Source organism: Sarcophilus harrisii, chromosome 2 (genome assembly GCF_902635505.1).
Source record: "Sarcophilus harrisii chromosome 2, mSarHar1.11, whole genome shotgun sequence".
NCBI lineage: Eukaryota > Metazoa > Chordata > Mammalia > Dasyuromorphia > Dasyuridae > Sarcophilus > Sarcophilus harrisii.
Window position 1 is genome coordinate 420,357,583 of NC_045427.1, and position 24,999 is coordinate 420,382,581.

A 24,999-nucleotide genomic window follows, 5' to 3' on the forward strand; every position below is an offset into this window, starting at 1 on the left:
TGATGAAAGGTTCTGTCCATCTCCAGAGAAAGAACTAGTAGAGCATGAATGCATTTCAAAGATACATTTTCTTTACTTTATTTTTGAGGGAGGTTTTTGTCTGTGTTTTCTTTCATAAAATGATTTACAAAGACAGATGTTTGTATGACTACATATGTATAACCTATGTCAAATTGCTTACCTTCTTAAAGAGGGAAAGAATGGAAGGAGGGAGAGAATTAGTAACTCAACCTTTGAAAAAATATTAAAATTGTTTACACACATTACATGTAATTGGGAAAAATAAAACATTAAATAATTTTTTTAAATGTAACTTATCCAGCCACTTCAGCTGCAATTAAAGGAAAAGAAAAGAAAATGCCTTTGAGCATCATGGGAGACCCTCAGTCCCTACTTAAACTTATTTTGCATACAGGTTTAACATCTTTGTATATCTTAAAGTAATACAGAAATGCAAGTTGCTTTTATTTTGCCTTCCATTCCAAAGCACAGCAGAAATAGCAAATTGATGGAGAAAGCAGGTGACATCGCTAGAGGCAGGCAACCTGTGAAATGAAGAAAGTGATAGCCTAACATAAGAAAATAAGGAAATAAGAAAAGTATAAAAAGCTTATAGGCAGAAGAAAGGGAATAAACATTCTGTGCTAAGTGCTTTAATTTGATCTTTACAGTAACGCTGGGACATGGGTATTGTTTTTATCTTCATTTTATAGTTGAAAAAACTAAAGGCAAACAGGGTAAGTGACTTGCCCAGGATCTCACAGCTAGTAAATGTCTGCATCAGGATTTGAACTCAGGTCTTTTTTATTCCAGACCCATCACTCCATCCACTGAACTCAATGGCTACCTCAAATGATAGGAGAAGCACCAGGTCAAAAATGAAAGTCATGGATCTTTAATCTTCAGTGTTTTTGCCACTTACTGTCCGTACAGCCTTGGACAATTCCTGAAGCATCAGGGTTTCATGGTGGCTAGTGCTCTGGATTTTGCATCAGGAAGGCCCGAGTTCAAATCAGGCCTCAATTCAGGGGTCCTCAAACTACAGCCTGCGGGCCAGATGCAGCAGCTGAGGACGATCATCCCCCTCACCCAGGGCTATGAAGTTTCTTTATTTAAAGGCCCACAAAACAAAGTTTTTGTTTTTACTGTAGTCTGGCCCTCCAACAGTCTGAGGGACAGTGAACTGGCCCCCTATTTAAAAAGTTTGAGGATCCCTGCCTCAGATACTTACTAGTTCCGTAACCCTGGGTAATTACTTGTGAAACTAGGAGCTTGGACTCTAGTCCCTGGACCATCGGGGCAGCTGGTAGGGAGCCCTGTGTGGACCATCTTAACCTCTGAAGATGTACCTGCCTTACAATCCAGAAATGAGATCCTGCGCCTCAGGGGAAAGTTTGAACAATGCTCAGTATAAGTAGGCAGGGAAGTGTGCAATCCATCTCAGCAAAGTTTCCACCTGAAATGGTGGGGGGGGGGGGAACGGGGGAGAAAATGCAGCTGCATGAGTGCTTAAAACATAAAACCTCATTTATTTAGAAAATTCACTTCTCTGAATCGGGCCCATTTCGTGACAGAGGCGGATAACTGAGGCTCTTGCTGTATCCTTGATGGGTGACCTTTCAACTCATCTTACAGGATCCAGGTCATCTTGCCCACCTTGCCATTGCATTGTTACCTCATCCTCATCCCCATTTCCAGCTCCCTGTTAGGTGTTGCCTTCTGCCATTAGAATACAAGCTTCTTGGAGGGTTACTACTTGTGTCTGTGTCCCCAGCCTTTAGGACAGTGGCTAATACATAAGTGATTTGTCTGTGCATTTAAACAAATAATTCTGGTAGGTATGCTTGTGGAAAAACAGAGATGAATAAGACAGGACAGCCGCCCCCAGGGAGCTCAGTCTAATTAGACTAATTAGGCTGTGGCCTGCTGACCTATATTTTGGTTTTTACTCAGCCCCCCCCCCCCACGCACATTTCTCTAAACCATCAGCCACCTGGTGTTTGGGGGTCCAAAAGCTGTTTTGCCCCCTGCCCCCCAGCCTGTGGTGGAGCTGGCCAGTGTCTGTGAGGTCAGCCAACTTGGCTCTAAGCCAAGCCAAGAGAATTAACTGTGAACCTTCCAAACCCATTACATCGGTCAGCTCATTCTGGCCTTCCACTAGGCCTTTTAAGGTGCCAGGGGATGGGATCCAGGCTCCTGGGGTGAGACCTTCCTGCCTCCCGTTCCAGAGCACCTTCATTTTATCCAAGCCAGGAGCCCTCCTCAGAGGAAGCCATTCCTGGACCTTGAGGGAGGCTGCAAAAGTACTGCTTCCTCTTCCCAGGGAACAGTGAATATCAGAAACTGAAGGGTCCAGGGGGAGAATAAGAATAGCAGTTATTATCCATTATCAAAGACAGGCTTAGAATCCCCTCTGAAATGTGTGCTAGCCGTGTGGGACCAGGACAAGTCCCTTAAACTCTGTGTTCGAGCTCTACATTGATGGAGGGAGTTCCTCTACAAGTCCGAGGATTGTACGTTCAGGTTCCGAAGAGACCTTAGTGTCCGGCTGGGTCAACGTCCCCCAGTTTTACAAATGAGGAAACTGAGTCCCAAAGAGATTAAAATGATTTGCCACAAGGTCACACAACAAAGAAGTGTCAGAAGCAATGTGTGTGGGCAGGTCTTCCCACTCTCCAGACAGCTTTTCCCCTGGGTCACCACTCCTGCCTCTCCTTACAGACGTGGATTCTCTGATTCTTCATCTTCAGATGCCCACGACCAAGCACATTTTGTATCCAGCCTCCGATTTCACTGCTGCAGAGCAGCTTCCTCCGCACTCCTTAGTTTTAGAAAGTTGACCGGAGTGTTGAGAGGTTGCGGTCACATCACCAGTAGGCAACAGGGGCAAGATTTTAGCCTGGCCGCCCCTGCCCCAGGGGATAAGGATAACCACTGCTGAATCCCATCTCTTTGCACATAATAAAAGTTCTTGTTGATTAATTAGTGGCGCAGTAGCAGCTGACACCCCCAATCCTTCACACATATCTCATGTTGATGGATTAAGTCTCTTTATCCTGAGAAAAGAAACATATTTCAGGCTTCCATCAACCCTGAAGGATAGATAGAGTGAACTGGACAGATCCTGACATCTCCCAACACAGCCACCCCCAGAAGCTTGACCTTGATTGAGGAAGTCGTCACTTCTGGCTGCAAACGTCACTATCATTGTAGGTTCTTGAGGCTAACTGATGGATGATGGTTTCCAAACCAAGTTATCACGGGAGCTCCAGATGCTCGGGGGTGTCCTGGGGGCTAGACTTCTGGAAGGAAATCCGTGGCCAGCCGGCCTGTACATCCTTTGTTCCCTCTGCCAGACATTTCAGGACCGGCCCAGAAAAAAATATTTCTCGAGGTTCAATAATCTCGTTCAATAAACAAGTAATTATTAATCACTTCCGTTAGGAAGGTGATGGTGCAGTAGATACAACGTTAGACCTGAGTTCAAATTTGTCCTCAGACATTAGCTGTATGACTCTGGGCAAATCTAACCTTTATCTTTCTCAGTTTGTTCATCTGTAAAATGGGAATGATAGTAGCCCTTACTTCCCAGAGTTGTTGCAAAGATCAAGCAAAATAATTGCAAAGTGCTTAGCCCAGTGTCCGGCAAATAGTAGACACTGTATAAGTGCTTATTCTCTTCCTATCCACCAGAAGATATTTATTCGAATCTGTTCTGTTTCAGGCTCTCTGCTAAGTGATGAGGGAGAGAAGGAGGAGGAGGAGGAGGAGGAGGAGGAGGAGGAGGAAAGGGAGAGAAGGTAGGGAAGCAGTTTTTGCTCTCCAGGAGCTCACATTTTAGTAGGAAAGAAAGCATCAAATCTAAGTACATATAATGCAGAGTCGACAAAGTGCTCTAGGAGGCAAGGAAGCTGGCACCTCCCTAATTACTGTTAGTAACTTAACCTAGAAGAGCTTTGTTTTCCTCCTCAGGAAAAAAAATAAGGGAATTGGACTATCTGGTCTCAGAGCTCTTTCTCAGCTCTAAACCTGTGCCTCTGTTTCTGACCAGCAGAGATGATTAGGAAGAGCCTTCTGCAGAGCTGGCCTCTTAGCTGACTCTGACTCAGTCAAAGGAAAGAAGGGAAAGGTGCGCAGGACAGTGAGGGGAAAGACATGGAGTTGGGAGATGGAGCCCATGCACAAGGAAATGCTGGTCAGCCAGCCTGACTTGGCCATAGAGCTTATGAGGGATGTTGTAAAGAACTAAAAAGATAGAAAGGGAAAAGGTTATAAAGAGCTTAACCAGACAGAGGAGTGAGTTTTATTTGTTCCTGGAAGTAATAGGGATCCACTGAAGTTTATTGAATTAGGGACTGTTCAGATCTATGCCTGTTGGAAATGTGAGCAGAAGAAGGGTTGAAGAAGGGAAGACTTGAGAAAGAGACTAATTAGGAGAGTAATCAGGAGAGAGGTTAGGAGGGCCTGAAGAAAGAACTTTATAAACTGTGAAGTACCATGTAAGTCTTTATTGTTAGCCTGGGAGGGCTACATGACCTTTTCAGAATGGCTTGGAGCTGACCCAGAGCCAGCCTACTGAGGTTCAGAGATGACTATGTCAGAGTTACTGGTGACCACCTTCCAACCAGCAACCTGTTGGGGAAGAGGGAACTTGCACCGAGATATAGGTATCAAAGTGGAATCTGACCCCAGCTCAGACCCTGAGGCCCCAGGGCAGATCTGAAGGTCCCCTGCATCTTCCTTTTGTCCTATCTGTTGAATTCAGGCAACACTACTCTACTGCTTATCTAGGATTATATACAATCTCCTCAGCTTCTCATTTAAAACCTGCCACAATGTAAACCCCAATCAATAAAGCAGCTCGATATGGGGAAAGAATGCTACATCCAGAGTCAGAGGATCTGTGTTCCAATTCTCACTCTGCCATGCACTGGCTGGGTAACCTTGGATGAATTTTGCTCAACCTCTCCGAGCCCAAGTCTCCTCATCTGCAAAATGAGGGAATTGGACTAGATGGTCTCAGAGTTCTTTTCCAGCTCAAAATCTATCCTTCTGGGGTTCTGTTGGCTGGCAAAGGTCCAAGGACAATGGGGCCAAAAGAGTCGCTTCCCATTTGACTCTTCTCAGGAAATACAAGACTCCCTCTGAACAAGGAGGGTTAATTTCTGACCATCAGCTAGAAGTTTTAAATGCCAATTCTCCAATTTTTCCTAATGATGACTATTTTACAATCCCAGGGGAAAAATACATTTTAAATGTTAAAACACTGTTCTCCTAATTCAGATCCAGGAGATGGTCCATGCAGAAGCATCGTCCTACGACTCCACCAGACAGGTGTCCCTGCTCAACCGCCCCACGATGCTGGCCAGTCACATGAGTGCCCTCAGCCAGTCCCAGCTGATTTCACAGATGGGAATCAGAAGTGGGGTGAGCCATGGCTCCCCATCACCCCCAGGAAGTAAATCAGCTACACCATCTCCCTCCAGCTCCACGCAGGAAGAAGAGACAGAAGCACATTACAAGGTATGAGTAGTATCGTTATTGGAAAACTCTTGGTGAGGGTCACAGTGATAAACCAGGGCTTATCTTTTCCAGGCTTATTAAACATTAATCCTTTTTACAAACCCCCGACCTGCTAGTGCCTTCACCTCCCTAAAATTTCCTTATATTTATATTCCTATATAAGCATATATTGTCCCACCTTATAGAAGTTGTGCTTGTATTCCCAGAACCCAGTACACAATGAGCCTTTAATCTGATTGATTGATTAATAAAAAGAAAACCAAGATCTTTTCCTGTTTGGGACGAGGAAGGAGGAAGTAGATTGATATATATATTGAGATATATATATATATATATATATATATATATATATATACACACACACACATATCACGAGAAAGAGAGAGAGAAAGAGACAGAGACAGAGACTGAGAGACAGAGAAAGAGAGAGACACAGAGAGACACAGAGAGAGAGAGAGAGAGAGAGAGAGGGAGAAACAGAGAGAGAAAGAGAGAGGGAGAGACAGAGAGAGAGAGAGAAAGAGAGACAGACAGACAGACAGAGAGACAGAGAGAGAAAGAGAGAGAGAGACAGAGAGAGAGAAAGAGAAAGAAAGAAACAGAGAGAGAGAAAAAGAGAGAGAGACAGAGAGACAGAGAGAGACAGAAACAGAGAGAGAGAGAGAGGGGTGGGGGAGAGAGATGGAAGGAAGGAAGGAATGAGGGAGGGATAGGGGGAGAGAAGAAAAAAAGGGAAAAATAAATTTACATAATAACTTTGTCATATATTTAAAAGGAATAGCAAGCTGTACATAGTAGCTTTGCCATTTCACATGTGGTCATCTTTTTATTATACTATATTATGTAAATGCTTGTTTTATTGTGTAAATTAAAAATAAAAGAATTTTTTAAAAGAAAAAAAGAAAAAGGGAGGAGGAGAAACAGATGATACTCATCAGATAATAGCAGTAGGATCTGATTATCTTGAAATTACAAGAAAGCTAAGCAGAGGCACAAAGGTCACCTTAGGAACTGAGAGGACAATCAACCCCCAAACAGAGAGCATTTAGTGCCTCATTTGTGGATGTCTGCACTGACAGACATCTTCTAACCCCTATGTTTGAATCAAACAGCGTTGAGGTACACATCGGTGTAATACCCAACGACTCAGTTTTGGAATTGTTCCTATATCCCATCTCCCCCCCCTCCCCCCACCATTTGTATAAGTAATGGCTGAGCTGAGTGCACCCTGAGGTGAATCCTCTTTAAAACACCCACATGAGCCACAGAAAGATTCTAATTTGCCATTTTTCAGATGTAACATTATATAGGTGGGTTATCTGTATGCATGTACATATGTGCACTTACATACACACGTGTAAGTTCATAGTTAGGCACTTGTGTGCACAGAGGTATATGTGTATGAGTGCATGCATTATCTATGATATAATATATGTGTATTTTTAACATTATCTATTATATATATGCATATCTTATGTATATGTTATCTATTATATAATGTCTTAATTGTATGTTATTATAATCATTACCTATTAATGTACATATATATGCAATGATACGTAATGATACATAATCCTATACATGCACACACAAAAACATGGGTTTTGAAAACCTGGCCTTTAACCAGTTTCCATCGCACCCCCGTGAGATATAACACACACTAGCCTGGCTTTTGTTATCCCCAAACCAGAGCACAAGGAAAGTGTGGCTTCTCTGTGCTGTTAGGGGAAGGGGAGGGATGGAAACAGGCTTCAGACCAGCTACTGCACTACCCAGAACCAGCTCACACTTTTCTCTCATTTCCTACACAAGCTTCACCCCCAAACCTGAGGACCCTCACTGATACGCTGCAGGTATGAGCAGGTCTCATTAAATAATGCACGGAGAGGTGGGCCAGCAGCTCCAGGGACAAAGAATCGGAAAGTTGGCTAAGACTTGGTGTTGAAGCACGGCCCTGACAAAGGCTGATGATCATTGGAGGAACTTTTTTTTTTTTGGTATAAAATGGATCAAACAAGATTAAGATAGAAAATAGAAGTTCCTCCTCCCTCACATCCCCCCCCCCCCAGTTCCCTAATGGCCAGGCAAGACTGAGTTAGGCAGTGCTTCCCTTAATAAGGTACCTTTCACCTCCAATGACTTTAATCCAAGCTCCAGCCTGGCAGGCTTAAATTAAATACATTGGCTGGCTTCCCTGCACATTCACTAATGGGCAGCTGTCCATTTGACAAATGTTACTCTCCTGATCCTGGGCTTAATGATCGGGCAAGGACTGATGAACAGAAAATATTTGTCCAGCTCCTGATTTGGCCAGCTAAAATATCACCTCTGGTACCAGACAGTCTTGTAGCCCTGAGAATTGGAGGGAAACTCAAAAGATCACATACACACACACTCACGCACACTCACTCTCACACACACTCACTCACATTCACACACATTTACTCACACACACACTCACACACACTCACTCACACTCACTCACACACACTCACATTCACACACTCACTCACACACTTACACACACACACACACACTCATTCACACACTTACTCACGCATTCACATCCCTGCTTGCTGGCAGGTACAATCCTCTCGTCCCTGTTTTGCTCACAGGCTCCGAGAGCTTGTAGGTAGTTTTTATCCAGGTCGCCCGGACCGTGTTAACAAGGCCTAGAACCCAAGGTTCACTGCCCCTGCCCTTCGCTCTGCAGCCTTGGAGCCCTGCCCATACATTGAAGAAGCCGGCTACAAAACCTCTGTTCTCTTTCTACCTTCACTTTGCTGGCTAAGTGATTGTTTGTCAATGAAGAGGCAGTGGATAGAGACCTGGGCTGTGGGGCAAGAGCAAGTTATTGATCCTCTCTTTACTCCAAGGCCCTCAGTGTATCCAGAATTGGCTCTGATCTTCGTGTACCTTTTTCCACAAAACAGCCTGGGGAAGAGTTGAATCGGGTACCATGGGAAGATGGAGACAGGGTTTGGACCACTCAGCTAAGATACCTTCAGATGAGGGCACCATGGCCCTCCCCATCACTTGTGAACAACTTCAGAGTCAGCTCTGACTCTTCATGCTCCTAAAGCCCTCTCCCAGACACATTAGTTACCAAATTTTGTCTGTTCTACTTTTCCACAGAATCATTTGCATCTACCCCCTTCTCTCCACTCACACAGAGCTCCCTCTGGTATAAGACTTCATTGTTGTTGTTGTTTGCCCTTAATTCTTGTGGACAACCATGACATTTAGGGAGATGATGTCCTGATGTGCAAATGAACCTGATTTAAGGGGGGAGTTGTGCAAGGTCACCTGCCTCAGTTTCCCCCCAGAGCCTTTGGGTCCAGTAGCCAGATAGAGATTAGGACGACTGGAGACGGCTCTGGATGCAATGTACATATGTGTGTGTATGTATACATGTGTATGTGTATATGCACATACACAACACACATACTTATTTTATATGTGAATACAGAGGGAAGGGGAGGCAGAGAAAGAGACAGACCAATATGTGTATATATATAATTTCAAACTGGAAGGCTTTTCCCCTGGATGCAGTAAGAGACCTTGTCCTTTTTGAGCTAGGATCTTTAACATGTCTCATTTTGACTGAGCCAACTGCCCAATCAGTGATTAAGGCTAGGTAAGACATGAAGCAGAGAATGACTTCTTTTACCTAGAAAAAAAGAAATTCAATCCAGGAGGGGAAGACCCGTCGTCATCTCTCACCTGGACTATTGCAACAGTCTTTTAATTGGTCTTCCTGCCAAGCTTTCTCCCCTCTCTAATTTATCCTCAGTTGGCAAATTAATTCCCCCCTCATTAAAGCTCAGGTTTGAACATATACGTCACTCCCCAAAATGGCAACTCATTGCAGTATCTCTGCCAAGAATGTCCCAAATGGGGTCATGGAGAGTTGGACAGAATTGAGAAATGATTTTACAACCAACAAAGATAGGGGCAGCTAGGTAAGGCAGTGGATAGAGCTCCAAGCCTGGCGTCAGGAAGTGCTGAATTCAATTCTGGCCTCAGACATTTACTAACTCTGTGACCTTGAGCAAGTAACTGTTAAATTTATATAATTTATAAATGATCTGTCTATATTATATAACTGTCTAAATTGTATAAATTTATAAATGAACTGTCTTCATTTATAAATTGAACTGGAGAAGAAAATGGCAAACCACTCCACTATTTTTGCCAAGAAAACCCCAAATAGGGCCATGAAGAGGCCACCACAACTAAAATGACTGAAGAACAAAATCCAGAAAACTCCATTTTGATGATTATTTCCAATTTATCCTGTTTATATCATTTTTTCTTGCTGTCTCATCCATTTGATGGTAAACTCCTTGAGGGCAGGACTGAATTTTCCATTCTTTTATTCAGCACAGTCTGACATGTAGTAGGAGTTTAATTAATATTTATTGACAGACTGGTTACTTTTCCAGTCCTACTCTTCACATACTCTAGAATCTAGTCAAATCATTCTTATCATTCCACATACACATTCCTCAACTATTTCCCATTTTCATCTTTGCCTTAGCCATCCCTCATGCCCGTTTTTTATCTCTCCTTTTATCTCTGCTTTTTAGAGTCCTTTCTTTGCTTCCTTCCATCTTAAGTACCACCTTCTACATGATACCTTTCATTATGCTCCAGTTGCTCGTGTTTTCCCCAAATTACTTCATATCTATTATGTATTGTGTGTGTGTGTGTGTGTGTGTGTGTGTGTGTACACATACATATATATGGAAGTCAACCTAGAAGTCAAGAACTGGTTCATTTTTGTCTATCTGTAGTACCTAGCATATGTTTTTATTGTTCAAATTCCTTGTTTGTTCAAGTTTGTTGTTCAGTCCTTTTTTAATTGTGTGTGACTCTTCTTGACCCTGTTTTGGGTTTTCTTGGCAGAGATATTGGAATGGTTTGCCATTTTCTTCTCCAATCCTTTTCACAGGTGAAAAAATGAGGCAGACAGGGTTAAGTGACTTCCCCAGGGTCTCACAGCTGATATATGTGTCTGAAACCAGATTTGAACAGAGATTTCCCTGACCATAGACCCAACTCTCTATCTCTATACCACTTGACTACATATATTAGATATTGATTAATTGACATAGAGAAACTGGCCAACTCTCCGAGGAGTCCATGAAGATATCTGTACCATAAGACTGTGTATCTAGAAATGGAAGAGATTTCAGATTCTGTCTAGTCCAGTTTCATTTTACAATGGAGGAAACCAGGCCCAGGTAAATTACATTTCTTACCCAGGGTCACACAGGTAGTACATATCAGAGGTAGGATTTGAACCCACATCCACTGACCTCAGAACCGGTATTCTTTCCACTGTATCATAGAACCTGAAGATTTTGCTTAGCAGGCTCCCATGGGCAGTGGGTGGCTTTATTTTGTGTTGCTGGACACTGGGGATTTGGTGGGGCTTTGAAGGCTTTGCAGGCTTCCCTGTTGATGTAGCAGAACCAGAGCCAGCTTCCAGGTTGTCCAGAGCCCTGAGCCATGCTGGCCCCAGCCAAGCTCTCACTGCCCGTGTCTTCTTGTTCCCCAAACAGGTCACTGGAGAGAAGAGGCCCTCTGCTGACCTGGGGAAGAAGCCCAAAAGCCAAAAAAAGAAGAAAAAGAAGGACCCCAACGAGCCTCAGAAGCCTGTGTCAGCCTATGCCCTGTTTTTCAGGGACACACAAGCAGCGATCAAGGGGCAGAACCCTAACGCCACCTTTGGGGATGTGTCCAAGATTGTGGCATCCATGTGGGACAGCCTGGGAGAGGAGCAGAAGCAGGTAAGTCATTGGTTCAAGGAAACACCCATTAGCATGGGTAGAAAGAAAGCTGGCAGAGGTGGGCCTCCCTCAGAAATGCAGCCCTGAGAGATGGCAGGGTGCCAGGGCAGCCAGACTTACCTTCTCCAAAAAAACAGTGTTAGGGCACCAGGCCTGGGGGAAAAGTGTCCAGCCTCCCTCCCCCCGTGCCAACCATCTTCCCCCAGCTTCCCTACCCTCCTGGAGCTTCTCCCTTCCCTTCTCCAGAGGTGGGGTGAAAGATGCTGTATCAATGAGACAATACACAGCATCAGGTTTTCAGCCAATATCCTAATTCCCCAATAGAAGCCAAAATAGAGACCTAAGGGACCTCCCAGGGCCATGGAGCATCTTTGAGAAAAAGGTTTTTTTTTTTTTCATCTAAGGGTTAAATGATCAGAGATAGAGGAAGGCAGAAGCTTCAAAGAAGGAACGTTTCCCAGATTTCTGAAAGATTCCTAAGTCTCTATTACCACTGGCTCAAAGACAAAACAGTGGGACAAAGCTAGGCTGGCCAGGCTTGTGTAGGCAACTTCCTAGAAGGCATCCAGGGCCTAAGAAGGTCCCAGCAGCCATGGGACCCCATGCAAGTGAGAATCGCCAAGAACAAAATAAACCAGGAAGTACCATTGTGTTCCGTGTCCCTTTGATTGTAAGGCTCTTGTTATCATCATAGTGCACTGCAAAAAGATAGTTGGTGGTTGTAATCCAACCCTTGGAAGTCCTATGGATAGAGTCCTCATCTTGGAGACACAGATTCTGCCTCTGATTCAAATCCTGCTTCTGACATTTATAAGCTGTGAGACCCTGAACAAGCCAATCAGTCTCTCCAAGCCTCAGTTTCCTCATCAGTAGAAATAAAAGGGTTGGACTCTCTGTCTCTTCCAGGTGAAAACATGATCCCACCTTGATCATGCTTTATTTTCTCTTGATCTGAATGAATCTGTCAAATGTACAGCATAAAAGGGAAGAATAAGTATAAGAAATAATAGACATACTGTTAGCATAAGAGAGTGCAAGTTGTGCTAAAAAATACAGAAGGATAAATATGTATTTGTGTGTGTGTCAATTGGGTTAAGTGACTTGCCTAGGGTCACACAGATAGGAAGTGTTAAGTGTTAAGATCACATTTGAACTCAGCTCCTCCTGACTTCAGGGCTGGTGCTCTCTCCACTGTGCCCTGATAAATGTGTATTTATATGGCTACAAAATCATGTAAGATAACAACTTTTCCAAGTGTCTTTTCCTCTTTTTGATAAGCTATAATGGTCTATTCTGCAGCCTTCAGCTTGGACTTTTGAGGGCAATTTCTCTGCCTTCTGTAAGCCTTGTCCAAAGCAGCCTAGCTTGACTATGAGATCTAATAAACCTAAAATGCTAATCGTCAATGAGTCAGTAATCAAGGTAGAGGCTTAAGCCAGCAAAATGCTATTATGTTCCATGCTTCCTTGCCTCTGGGGGCCTTTACCATCCTCAGTGATAATGTGCCCTACCCTTGGCACATTATCTGCATCTACCAAGATGCAGAACTCAGAGGCAAACCCTATTGAGGTTTAATAATACTCTTCAATCCATCCATGCTACAAGTATGCTTGGTGTGACACTAGAAATTTTATAGGGGTAGCTACAATCCATCAATCAATTAAAAAGTGTTTATTAAATATTTACTGGGTGCCAGGTATTGTGCTAGACATTGGAGAGACAAAGATAATAGTGAAACAATTCTTACCCTCAAGGAGCTTACATTCTATTGGAAAAAAACAATATGTACACAGATAGTTATATGCAAAATAATAAATGTTCAACTCTGTGATACTTTTGAGGTTTTCTTGGCAAAGATGCTGGAATGGTTTGCCATTTCCTTCTACAGCTCATTTTACAGATGAGAAAACTGAGGAAAATAGAGTGAAATATCTTGCCTACGGTCACACAGCTAGTAAGTGTCTGAGTTTGGATTTGAACTCATATCCTCCTGACTCCAGGCCCAGCACTCTTCCCACTGCATCACCTAGCTGCCCTTATAGCAAGTTATGTCTCCAAGAAACTTTTGAAAACAAAAAGTGTGTACTTGAATGAGAAGAGCATTGAGCCTGGAGTCCAACAAGCTGGGTCCTTGCCACTGCCCCACCACTGACATTTGCTGAGACCAGCCAGGAAGAATTTATTTCTCTTGAATTTCCTGTCTGTTCATCTCCTCTTGAGAGGCCCTGAATGCCACTGAATTATTTTTTTCAATCTTCTCTTAATTTACCTTCAATCAAGTTTACATATACATCAGTAATACTTGCAAAAACTTAAGATATTTTAATGTTTTATAACTTAATTTTATAATAGAAGTCCTAAAAAAGCTCTGCATTTTTTAGTTCAGTATGTGACAAATTGACCATTTTTTTAAAAAAAGTATTTTATAGCTTCCTCAGTTCCTGAATTGCCTCCTAAATAAAAAACAAGTTAAAATGAAATATCTGAAACTAATAAGTAATTTTAAGATTTAACTGAATCCTATTTTCATAAAAACTTATCTCTGTAAAAAATACCTCTACATACACACATACAAGTGTATATATATATATATATATATATATATATATATATATACGTGCAACATAACCACACAACACATGCAAGTTTCTCCAAAAAAGTTTGAAGGTAGAAGTGAATATTTAATGAGGTTATATTGGCAAGCCAAAATGTTATAACACCTTCGTACTTGTAATACCATTGGATTATGATAACCACACTAGTGACTGTTTCCAGTCATAAAGAGATGAACGCTAAAACATGAGGGTACTTAGTATTGTCCTGCAACAGTGTCACAGTGGGATTTCTCCAGGGATGGTCAGTCATGAGCCAGACAAGCATGGACTGTATACTAGTCCCAGAGAAGTCCCATTTTCTCGCTTGCGCCAGTGTTGGCTCGGTGTAATTCTGGAGGCTGCCTGACCCCTGTAAAGGGTGTTGTAATTAACCCAGATCACTTAAACATCCTGCTTATCACCTTTGCTAACTCTGACTTTTTTGCTTAACCTTTAAATAGTCCTATTTCTCTGTTTCTAATTGACTCAGTTAGCACATCACAGTTAGGAGGCTTCTCTACCTGTGTCCTGACCCAGTCCCCATCTGCACATTTAAGATCACTTAAACATCCTGCTTATCACCTTTGCTAACTCTGACTTTTTTTGTTTAATCTTTAAATAGCTCTATTTCTCTGTTTCTAATTGACTCAGTACCTCAGAATTAAGAGGCTTCTCTACCTGTGTCCTGACCTGGTCCCCATCTCCACATTTCTCCTGTTGGCCACACACACACACAGTGAAACCATCAGCCTTGTGCAGCAGACCTGGACCAGTGTAAGGCTCCATCCATGAGATTCTACCATTTATTATTCAGGTCACTTTGGAAGTAAAAGGCACTTCACAAATCCCTTAGATCAAGAGCTCTTAATCTTTTTGTGTCCTGGACCACTTTAGATAATCTGGTGAAACCTCCAAACCTCTTCTCAAAATAATATTCTTAAATGAATAAGATAAAGTATTATTTTCATCATATACTTAAATATTCATTTCATATATTTTTATTACAGAGAAAATTTGTTATATTGACAAAAAATTTTTAAAAATTTGTTTATGGCCCCAGGAAAATGTGGGGCTCAGAGAGGAAAGGATTTGCTTAGAGTCATGTAGTCAGTCAATAGCTGTCAGAATTAGACCCCTGGTTTGTCCAGCTTCTAATCCAGGACCACTTTCTATTGCAAGTCATTGCTCTCACGATCCAAATGAAAAGGGAGGAAAAGGGAGCAATTTTCATCTTGCATTCTGAAATGCACCATGAAAAAAAGCCGATTCAAATCATTATGCATGTATTAAGAGACAGGTGTTAAATTGGACATTTAGGCAACTGTGACAAAACAAAAATAATCCCTGCCCTCAAGAAGCTTACTTTCCAAAGGTAGGAAATTGCTTCAATCATCTGAATACATGAAGTTGCTATGTTTGTCACCAGGAAGTCCCTTTTGTAGCATGCAGAGTAAAGTACCTTTCATGGACTTCTAGCTCCGTTTCTCTTTAACTTAGACACCAAAAATTGCTCCAGCTAAGTAAATGCTCACTTTGTGTATGTGTGCACATTCTCAGATGCTCAGCTGCATCTGGATGCGATGTGTGTGGTTCTATTTTAGGAGGACTCAGCCTTCTGAAGAAAGGTATGGCCACATGAGATCTCTGGGTCCCATTCCTTTTAGGGAAAAAACCAGTCCAGACACACATACACTCCACACAATCCCAACTCCTGCTAACCAGCTCTGGGAGGCCCTCAATCTGTCCTGACAACTAAAGAGAGATATCTGACTAAAATTAAGGTGACAGCATGGTATGCTGGAAAGAATACTGGTTCTAGAATTAGGAAGACCTGAGTTCAGATTCTACTCCAGACACTTAACTATTTGTGTGACTTTGGACAGATTATATTACCTCTCTAAACCCCATTTCCTCATTTTTAAGTAACATAGGGCTTCATACATAATCAAAATTTAAGAAGGTTGGACAAAATGGCCTTAGAGGTTTGGCTTTGATTCTCTAGAGGATGTTTTGTTTCTGTCCAAAGAGTGCAACTATAATATCAGTTTGTTTTTTAAACAATTCTGACTTGGACAGATCTTTTCTGTACTTATTTACTTGTCTAACCCATTGGGATGTAAGCTTGAGGAGAGTAAGGGCTGTTTTTGCCTTTCCTTTTAGCCCCAGCACTGAGCAGGTGCCCCACACTTGTAGTGAGTAAATGCTTGCTGACTGACTGATTGAACTCCCAAAGGGTTTTCCACCTTCATATCCACAGTACAGCCTTATGAAGGCATTTGGGAGCCAGATTCTCCAGGAGTTTTCATCTAAGGGACTGAAGCATGTGAGCATGTTTAGATGTAACATGGGATATCTTCAGCTCAAGATTTTGGGGCCCTACCATACAAGATTAAATCCTCTCCCTTGATACCCACCAAATACTTAGATTAGTAGTAAAAGAACATTGGAAGATAGGAGATCTAAGTTCTAGTCAGTTTCTGCCACAGATTCACTGTGTAACATTAAGCAGATCACTTTATCTTTCTCAGTCTCAGTTTACTCGTCTGTAGAGTATAAATAAAAAGCCCCATCCTTTCTTCTCTGTTATGAAGCTGAAGGATAGTGTTAAGAGAGTAGACCTGTGATTTCATTGGTATAGGGTAAAGCTTCTTAAATTGTGGTTCATGATCCATATAGGATCTTATAACTGTATTTTATTTAAAAAAAGAAATTATTTGTCCCAGGACACATAGCTAATGTCAGAAGCTCCCATCTGAATTCAGGTTTTGTATATAGAAGAGTAAAACTACTAAATAAGCTCAACAAGGGGCTTTGTGAAGTTATGGTTTATTATCAGTAAATATTTGCTTTGTGTGCCTATTTTATATACTTGTGTATCCAGAGTTGCATAAAAATCTCTCAGGCAAAAAGGAGTCATGAGTAAAAAATGTTTAAGAAACCCTAGGTAGGGGACTCCCTCAAACAAAGAAGTCTGGCATCTTCCCTGCAATCTGTAGTCTTGGAATGTTGCCTGAGACCCTGAGGAGCTCAGTGTCCTGCCCAAGGTCATGAAGCCAGTGTATGTCAAAGGAAGGGCTGGTCCCTAAGCTCGGGCTCTATCCACTGGGCCACACTGCCTTTCTTGGTTATGAGACTGAAGTGAGATGACAAGCAATTAAGAGCTTAATATTTTCTTCTTGTATTTCCCACTTAAAATTTTTTTTTGAATGAGAAGAAAACTATTAAGCCCCCATACATTTAAAATGCTTGACAGTTTTGTTTTGTTTTATTTCAAATCATCTCTCTGCCTCCTGTTCCAGGGGGTGGCCGGCTGCCATCCCCGGAGGCAGCAAGAACTAATGCCATCCCGCAGCCAGCGAGCTGGCAGAACTGAGAGTGCCATTTTAGGCAGAACATAGCACCTCCAGAGGCCCCAAGAAGAGCTGAATACAATCTGCAGGTGCTGGTACTGCCTGCAAATGGTTAATCTCCTCCGTTTCCTCTGCCCTGCCCCCTTTACCTCCAGACACAAACCTGCCTCTGCAGCCCCGAAATGGGCTGTCCCAGGTTGGGTGACAGGTGCACCTAAAGCGTGTTTGCCTCTTTTTTACTGGCAATAAAAGAAAGAAAACAAAGCTTGCTTCCTCCCCTCCCAGAGCCTTCTCTGCTTTTCACCTGGAACATGTGGGAACATGGGAAAGGAATTCCCATCTTTTTTCCCCACAGACTTTTGGCTGAGGAGTCATCGTCCCAGGGAGCAGACCTGTTAGGTGCAGGACTTGGGAGGAGCCTTCCCCCACTAACCTGAGGGGCACGGTCACTTAGCCTTGGCCAGAGGGGACCAGGGAAAGGATCCCCATCTTTCTCAGTGGGACCTTTCCATGTTTTTCACCTTTTCCTCCCCAGCTCCTATACAGTGAAACCTCATTCTCTCTCTGACACACTTGTATCTGAATTCCTCATTTCCTGCCTGTTTGTATTTCTCTCGGTTGCCTGGTGATTTGCTCGTGCTGTGGATACTGGATTAAAGAGCTCCCTGTCCTTGGATGCTGCTCAAGGGCACCTGTTCTAAGACCCCCCTCTTTTTGCCTGCCCCTCACTCATGGGCAAGGATCACATCCTTGGGTCACATCCACTCCCCATCTTATCATTCTGTCCTCTCCCTTTTGTAGTAACAGCAGAGTGTATTTTAGAAACCATTGGATTATTCAGTAATCAAAAAACACTTGTATTTCTGTAGTATTTTAAGGTTTATGAGGGGCTTTCTTAGCAATAACCTGTCTGAGCCTCAGTATTCCCATCTGAAAAGTAGGAATAATTAGCACCTGCCTTATAGAGTTGTTGTGAGAACCAAATAAGATAAAATATATACAAAGTATTTGCTGAAAGATCCCAATCAATAGGAGCAAATCTGACCTCAGTTGTCTACAAAAGGAGAGTGCCATTTAACCCTTGACTTCAGTGGTCTCCCTGCCCCATTCCTCCCAAGCCTTGAGAAAGGCCCCCAGTTTTCCCCAGCAGACCAGGGCTATGTGTCTTGTCTCATTTGCTTGTTAATTCTTCCTCTTCTTCCCCCAGTCCATTACAGTAGTACATGTATAAAGACTTCCAATGTAAATATTTTAAAGAATTTGATAAAGCCTTCCTAGACAATCCAAAAAATAAAGATAACATATATTAAAGTGTTTATATACTTCAAGCACTATTTAATATAGCTTTCATTATTATCATTAAAATCTCATAAGATTCCTGACTTTAAGTAGTAAAAGCAATATTTTACTGATGAGAAATCTGAGGCTTAGAAAGAAATTACTTGTCCCAAAGCACATAGCTAGTGTCAAAAGCTCCCATCTGAATTCAGGCTTTGTGTAGAATAAAACTAGTAAATAAGCTCAAATACCAAATAAATTTCGCACCTCTGATATCCCACAGATGAATCTTTCCTATCTCATGAATAGGTGAATGGGCAAGAGTAGCTATCCTAAAAAAGACACTGTGCTTTGAAGTCACAGATACAATGCTCAGTAGTTCTACCTTGTGATTACACAACAGTTACTATGCATTTATTAAACACTTCCTATGATCCAGATACCACACATTTATTAAACACTTGTTGTATGCTAGACAGGAAGTCCACACAAATTTATGTAGCACCTATGTAGTATGTGCCACGAATTATGTTAAATCCTGGGTATGTAAAGAAAGGGGAAAAGAATCCCTCTCCTCAAGAAGCTCACAGTCTAATGAGAGAAACAGTGTGTAAACAACTATGTATAAATGAGCTATATACAAAAGTGAATATGAGCAGCAGAGGAAAAGTATTAGTACTGAGGGGGATTGGAAAAATCAATTTACAAATTGATGGCAAATTGAAAGGAAAGGGCCACAATGGTGGGAGGGAAAGGAAGTGGCTCAGCCAGGCTCACAAGGCCCTCTGATTATAAGGCTGAGGCCCCACATAGCCCCTACCCCCGCTTCTTCAGCTAGGACCTACCCTAAGGAGACAGAAGAGGGACTTGCCCTAGAAATCAACCGGTAGGTTGGCTAGGAACTACCTAGCTAAAGGAAGTAGCTCTCCTATAATAGCAAAAGGACATTAAGACATTCTGTGGGACTCCAGAGAGCAGATGGAGGCTTACAGTAACAAATAGCTCTTTCAAAACCAGCTGTACCCAGTGGTGGGGAGCATGGACTGCCTTGTGGGGCAGTGACTTCCCCGCACTGGAAGTGTCAAAGCAAGAGCCGAATGATCCCCTGTCAGGGAAGCCAGAGGGAAGAGTTTGCCTGGGGTAGGAAGCCAGGGAAGAGATCTCCAAGGGCTTCCCCAGCACTCACAGCCCACTGGAGGAGAACAGCTCTTCGGGTGGCCCCCTTCTACCTCCTCGCTGACCGGGAAGCTTTGAAGAAGAAATTAAGGCAGATTGTTCGAGTCAGGAAAAAGAGCAACCCCGGGAGACGGAGGGGAAAGAGAGCCGGCTGTGGGGGGCATGTTCTCTAGGTTCTGTCAGCGAGGTTTAGGGTAATTGTCTCCTCTAATTAGCTGGTTATCAAACACGAATGTTTCATTACGGTGTAATGTCTCTGCTGTTTTGCTAAGACAGGGGGTGTTAAGATTATGACTCCAACACATGCTTCTTGGAGCTCAGATATCTATCTTTATTCACAATCACTCACCATGTTAGCAGCTCCCCCACCCCACATTATAGTTAATGACTCCAACTGCTTACAAATAAGGAAAGGAAACCGGCAGTCACGCCTGGCAGACTCCTTTTTATGGAAGTGTACATTCGTACGCTCAGAGATAGATGTGCACACATGAATACACAAATGTACACAAATAAACACACTCGTGTAAACCCACAAGCTGTGGAGTTAGGGCTGGAGCAGACCTTGGAGACCATGAAATCACTAACAGTCTCTCAGACTGTGAGTTACAGAGGAACTGCTGATTCCCAGGGTGGAGGGAGTTTCCGTATTGGGAGTTCCCTCACACTAATAAAGTCTCTGATTCAGACTCCCCACCGTGTGTGTGTGTGGGGGGGAGGAGGTTAACAGACAGAGGCATACACTTACCTCACTAATGCAATAGAAGGAGGATTGAATTTAAGGTCATGGGACCTGAATTCAAACCTTGACTCTTCCATTTACTTCCTAACCATGGGCAAATCTTGACCTTTCTGGGACCTCAGTTTCCTCGTCTGTAAAATGGAGTTGTACAAGATAGCCTCGAAGAGCTCTTCTGACTGTAAATCCATGATAATATTTTCCTGTGGTGGATACGTATGTGTACATCTCACATGTACCTGAGCAGACTAAGTAGAAAATGTTTTTTTTTTCCTTAAGTCCTTTCAATACTTTGGAAATTGGAATCTCTAAGAGAAAATGTGATTTATTTGGAAAGAAAACTGTTGCGTCAATATTTAAACAAAAACTTGGAAAGGGCCTGGTTATTGGCTGTCATCCTTAACACCAAAGCTTCTCTGTTAGGCTGTGTGAAGTTCTTCTAGTATTATCAAGGATAATAACAATAACATCCCTATTTTCTTGGCCCTCTACAGTTTATAAAACAATTGGCACCCCGATTGTAGAGATATTAATAATTATCACAATACATCATTATTATTAATAACTGACATTCCTATAAGTCTTTAAAGTTTGTAAAGCAATTTATATGTTTTCTAATTTGAGCCTCACAACAACTTTTTGAGTTAGGTATTTAAGGTATCACTCCCATTTTACAGATGAAGAAACTGAGTCCCAAAGCAGTGTGCCCACAGCTAGTAGACAGCACAGTTAGAAACAGAACTTCAGTCTCCTAGCTCCAGATCCAGGGTTCTTTCTCTGGTTCTACACTGCCTCGTGTATGAACTCCATAGCAAAGTCATCATACACAGGAATGGGCTCATTGAATTCTCTAACTCCACATGTGCTTACTTATAGTAAGTGCTTATTTATAGAAATTACTTGAAGGAACCATCTCATCTTCCCCTTCTCTGTCTCTGTCTCTGTCTGTCTCTCTGTCTCTCTGTTTCTCTCTCTCTCTCTCTCTCTCTCTCTCTCTCTCTCTCTTTCTCTCTGTCTCTCTCCCTTCCTCCCTCTCTCTTTCCCTGTTCCTATCCCTTCCTTTCTCTCCCTTCCTTCCTCCCTCTCTCACATTCTCTGTCTCTCGTTCCTTCCCTTCCTTCCTCCCTCCCTCTTTCTCTCTCCTTCTGTCTCTGTCTCTTTTTCTTTCTCTGTCTCTCTCTCTTTCTGCCTTTGTTTATCTTCTCCTGTCTCCCCTTCTCTTTTTTTCTCTGCCTCCCCTTTTCTCTGTTTCTCATTATCTTTTTGTGTCTTTGTCTCTATCTCACTTTGGTCTGTCTCTCTTTGTTTCTGTCTCTTTCTCTCTCCCTCTCTGTCTCTCCCTTTCTCTGCCTATCTCTCTGTCTCTTTCTCTTCCTATTGCTATTTCTCTTTGCCTCTGTCTTCCTGTCTACTTCCCCTTTCTGTCTCTATCAATCTCTCTCTCTGTTTCCCCTTTTCTCTGTCTGTCTCTCTCTCTCGCACTAGCTCTCCCTCTCTGTCTTTGTCTCTGTCTCTCTCGTCTCTCCTCTTCTGACACTTCCTTCCAGGTTCTAACTCCAGATTGATATTGCACCTGACTCCTGACTCGGTGACTTTCAAGGATTCTGATTATAGAATTTCCCTACACTCCCCTTTCCTTTTTCCAATAACCAACCAAGCGCAGAGAGAGGCCTTAGAAGGGGGGGAAGGAGGAAACAGCACCTTCTCTGTGGCCTCCTCACTTCTTCTCTGTTCCTCGGTTGTCCCAAGCAGAAGCTTCTATCATCTCCCCCATCCCTGTTTCCTGGCAGCAGCAGCAGCTGCTCCACGTAGGATGCAGAGCTCATATCGAAATTCCCAGATTTCAGGTCTCTTTTGGACAAACATTAGCATACTTAGCAATATAGTTTATATATTATATATATAGTTCTATTCTGACTGCTTCGTGATTTAGGGAAGGAAATTTGCTCTCCTGCAAAGTGAAATAATCTAGATATTTCGATCCAATTCCCCAAGATTTACAAAGTGCCCACTGTGTGCCAGGTCCTGTGCTAGGTGCCAGAGATTTTTTAAAAATCAGACTTATGATTTCATTGGTTTAGGGAACTCCCCGTGAGGATCTTTCTCTACTAAGAAAGACTGGCACCTTTCCTGAAACACAAAATCTTCAAAATTTATACTCTGTAATTATGTGATTTTTCTGGGGTCACATAGACTTGAACCCTGGTTTGGAGAGCTGCCCTCAGACCTGCTTCAGCCTTCTGTCACTCTGTTGCTAGAAATACAAAGATAAAAAAGTGAAAACAGCCTCTTTCTTCAAAGATCTTACATTATACTGAGAAAATAAACCTTCCTTCCCGCCCGCCAGGGAAGGCTGTGATGACTTCTTTAGGGGGTCTCTGGAAATCCTCAGGGAAGGAAAAGGGATGTAGATACTATCAAATAAGTTCTCAGGGTCCAGAACCTCAGAAACCCTTCATTCCCAAACACACAGCTGAGTCATGATCATCATAGATTTCAAGCCGGAAAGGCCATTTAGTGCAAACCTATCATTCATTTTATAGCTAGGGAAGCCGAGACCCAGAGAAGTTAAGCTATTTGCTTAAAGTCACACAGATAATAAGCAGGCTAGCACCCAGGTCCTGTTTCCAAATCCAGTGCCCTTCCCATTCCGCCATATTGCTTCCCTCTTTTACACTTGCTTGGTTTCCTCTCTCCATCTGTCCCTTTGCCCCCACCCCACAATGCACTGGAGTAAGCGAACTCATCTTCCACAGCTGGACATATTTCCCCAGCCTTCTGTGTTTGGAGGAACAGTAACTCCCATTCAGATGTGACACAGCTGCTCCCTTCTGAGGTCCAGCATGGCTGCAAGCAGAGTTGTCTTAAAAGAATCTCATCTAGAAAGAACCTTATACATTTTCTAGTCTACCCACAACCATTACCCTTATTTTATACCTGGGAAAAAGAAAGGGAGCAGCCCATAGCCACACAGTGACTTGTTAGCAAACCTAGAGAACTTCAAACCCAGTTCTCTTGACTCCCAGCTGAGGGTGTGCTGGAGTCGGCTCATGTTCTTATAAGCAGGACTTTAAAGTTCCAGTGAAAGCATTTGCACCTCAGAAACTAGCAAGCACAGCAAATCAGGGCTTAATTTGTTTTTCAATTGGAAAAAATTTAAAAAATTTTTTTAAATTTTAATTAAAATTTTTTTAAATTTACTTTTAATGGATAAAGAAAGTGATATAGAAAATGTTAATAATACAGCTTAAACTTAAGTGTATTGAAGACATTCCTGCCCCTTTCCACCTCCAGCTTGTTGTTAGCCATCCCCATTCCAAATCTCGGATACCTTCCCTTACAGCCTTTGCTGTTTAGCCATTAGACTTGGACACCAGCATCCTTTCCAGCACTAAAATCGCACAGTTCTTTGGAGTCTCTTCATTCATTCATAAGCTGGTGACATAGCCAAAAACAGTACCTGACTTAAACACATCAGCCTTGTTGGTCGCCCCCCCCCCCATTTCCCTTTGCTTGAAGAGCCATTTCCCCGGCATAATCTGAAAACTGCTTTCTCTGTCAGCCTCCAAGTCCCATACAACAATGGGCACTGGAATCCAAGGCAGCTCTTAGGTACAGCAGGGTAGGAGGAGGCCGGGATCTCCCTGAGCAAAAACCTTTCTCTCTAGCTTGTGGATTAGCTTGTGCCCATGATGACAGTCCCAGAGTCACTTTTTGTTTGTTTTTTCCCTGAGGCAATTGGGATTAAGTGACTTGCTTAGGGTCACACAGCTAGGAAGTGTTAAGTGTCTGAGGTCAAATTTGAACTCAGGTCCTCCTGACTTCCGGGCTGGTGCTCTATCCACTTCCCCACCTGCCTGCTCTCCAGAGTCACTTTTGCTGTTGTTCCTGACGTCATCTACATCAAGCCCCTCTTTTCACAGATGAGGAAATGGGAGCCCAGACAAAATAAGTGATTTGCCCATATTCTCACATTTCTCCTTCTTGGCCCCTCTGCTGAATAGGAGGTTGTAGCCCGAGCTCTCCTTGCCCCTCCATTCTCTTCTGTTGGGCTCTCACGGCACTGCACTCTTTTGGCTCTCCTCCAGCCTGACCGCTCCTTTTCCATTTCCTTTGCTAGATCATTATCTAAGTCCGGGCCCTTAACTGTGGGGGCAGCTAACCGAGGCTTTTGTCCTGAGCTGCATCTGTGTCTGCCTCTGCCTGTCTCTCACCTCTGTCTATCCATCTCCTCTCTCCTTGTCTCTGTCTCTGTGGTCTCTTTGTCTCTATGTTTCTCTCTGTCTCTCTCTTTCTCCCCATCTCTCTCTTTTCTTCTCTCTCTGAGTCTCTCTCTTTCTGTCTCTGTCTCTCTGTCTCTTACTGTATCTCTGTCTCTTTCTCTCTGTCTGTCTCTCCTTTTTACATAGACCACCCCAACCACATGTCTAGGTTGTACTCCTTTCTCATCTCTGCTTCTCAGAATTTCTCATTTCCTCAAGAGTTCAATTCAGAAAAGCACAGAGGTGTGAGTGTGTATGTGTGTGTGTGAAAATCCAAGATAT

General features: G+C 42.8%; 1 protein-coding gene across 5 annotated transcripts in view; it reads left to right on the top strand.

Annotated features, from left to right (window-relative positions):
* The window catches only part of TOX2 (TOX high mobility group box family member 2), a 298,324-nt gene that overhangs the window by 254,383 nt on the left and 18,942 nt on the right, over window positions 1-24,999 (top strand). For all 5 annotated transcript variants that reach the window (XM_031953845.1, XM_003756917.2, XM_031953844.1 and 2 more), the window contains 2 exons: window positions 5,284-5,523; window positions 11,091-11,318. In XM_031953845.1, the coding sequence (XP_031809705.1) occupies window positions 5,284-5,523; window positions 11,091-11,318 (468 nt within the window). The remainder of the gene's footprint in view (window positions 1-5,283; window positions 5,524-11,090; window positions 11,319-24,999) is intronic.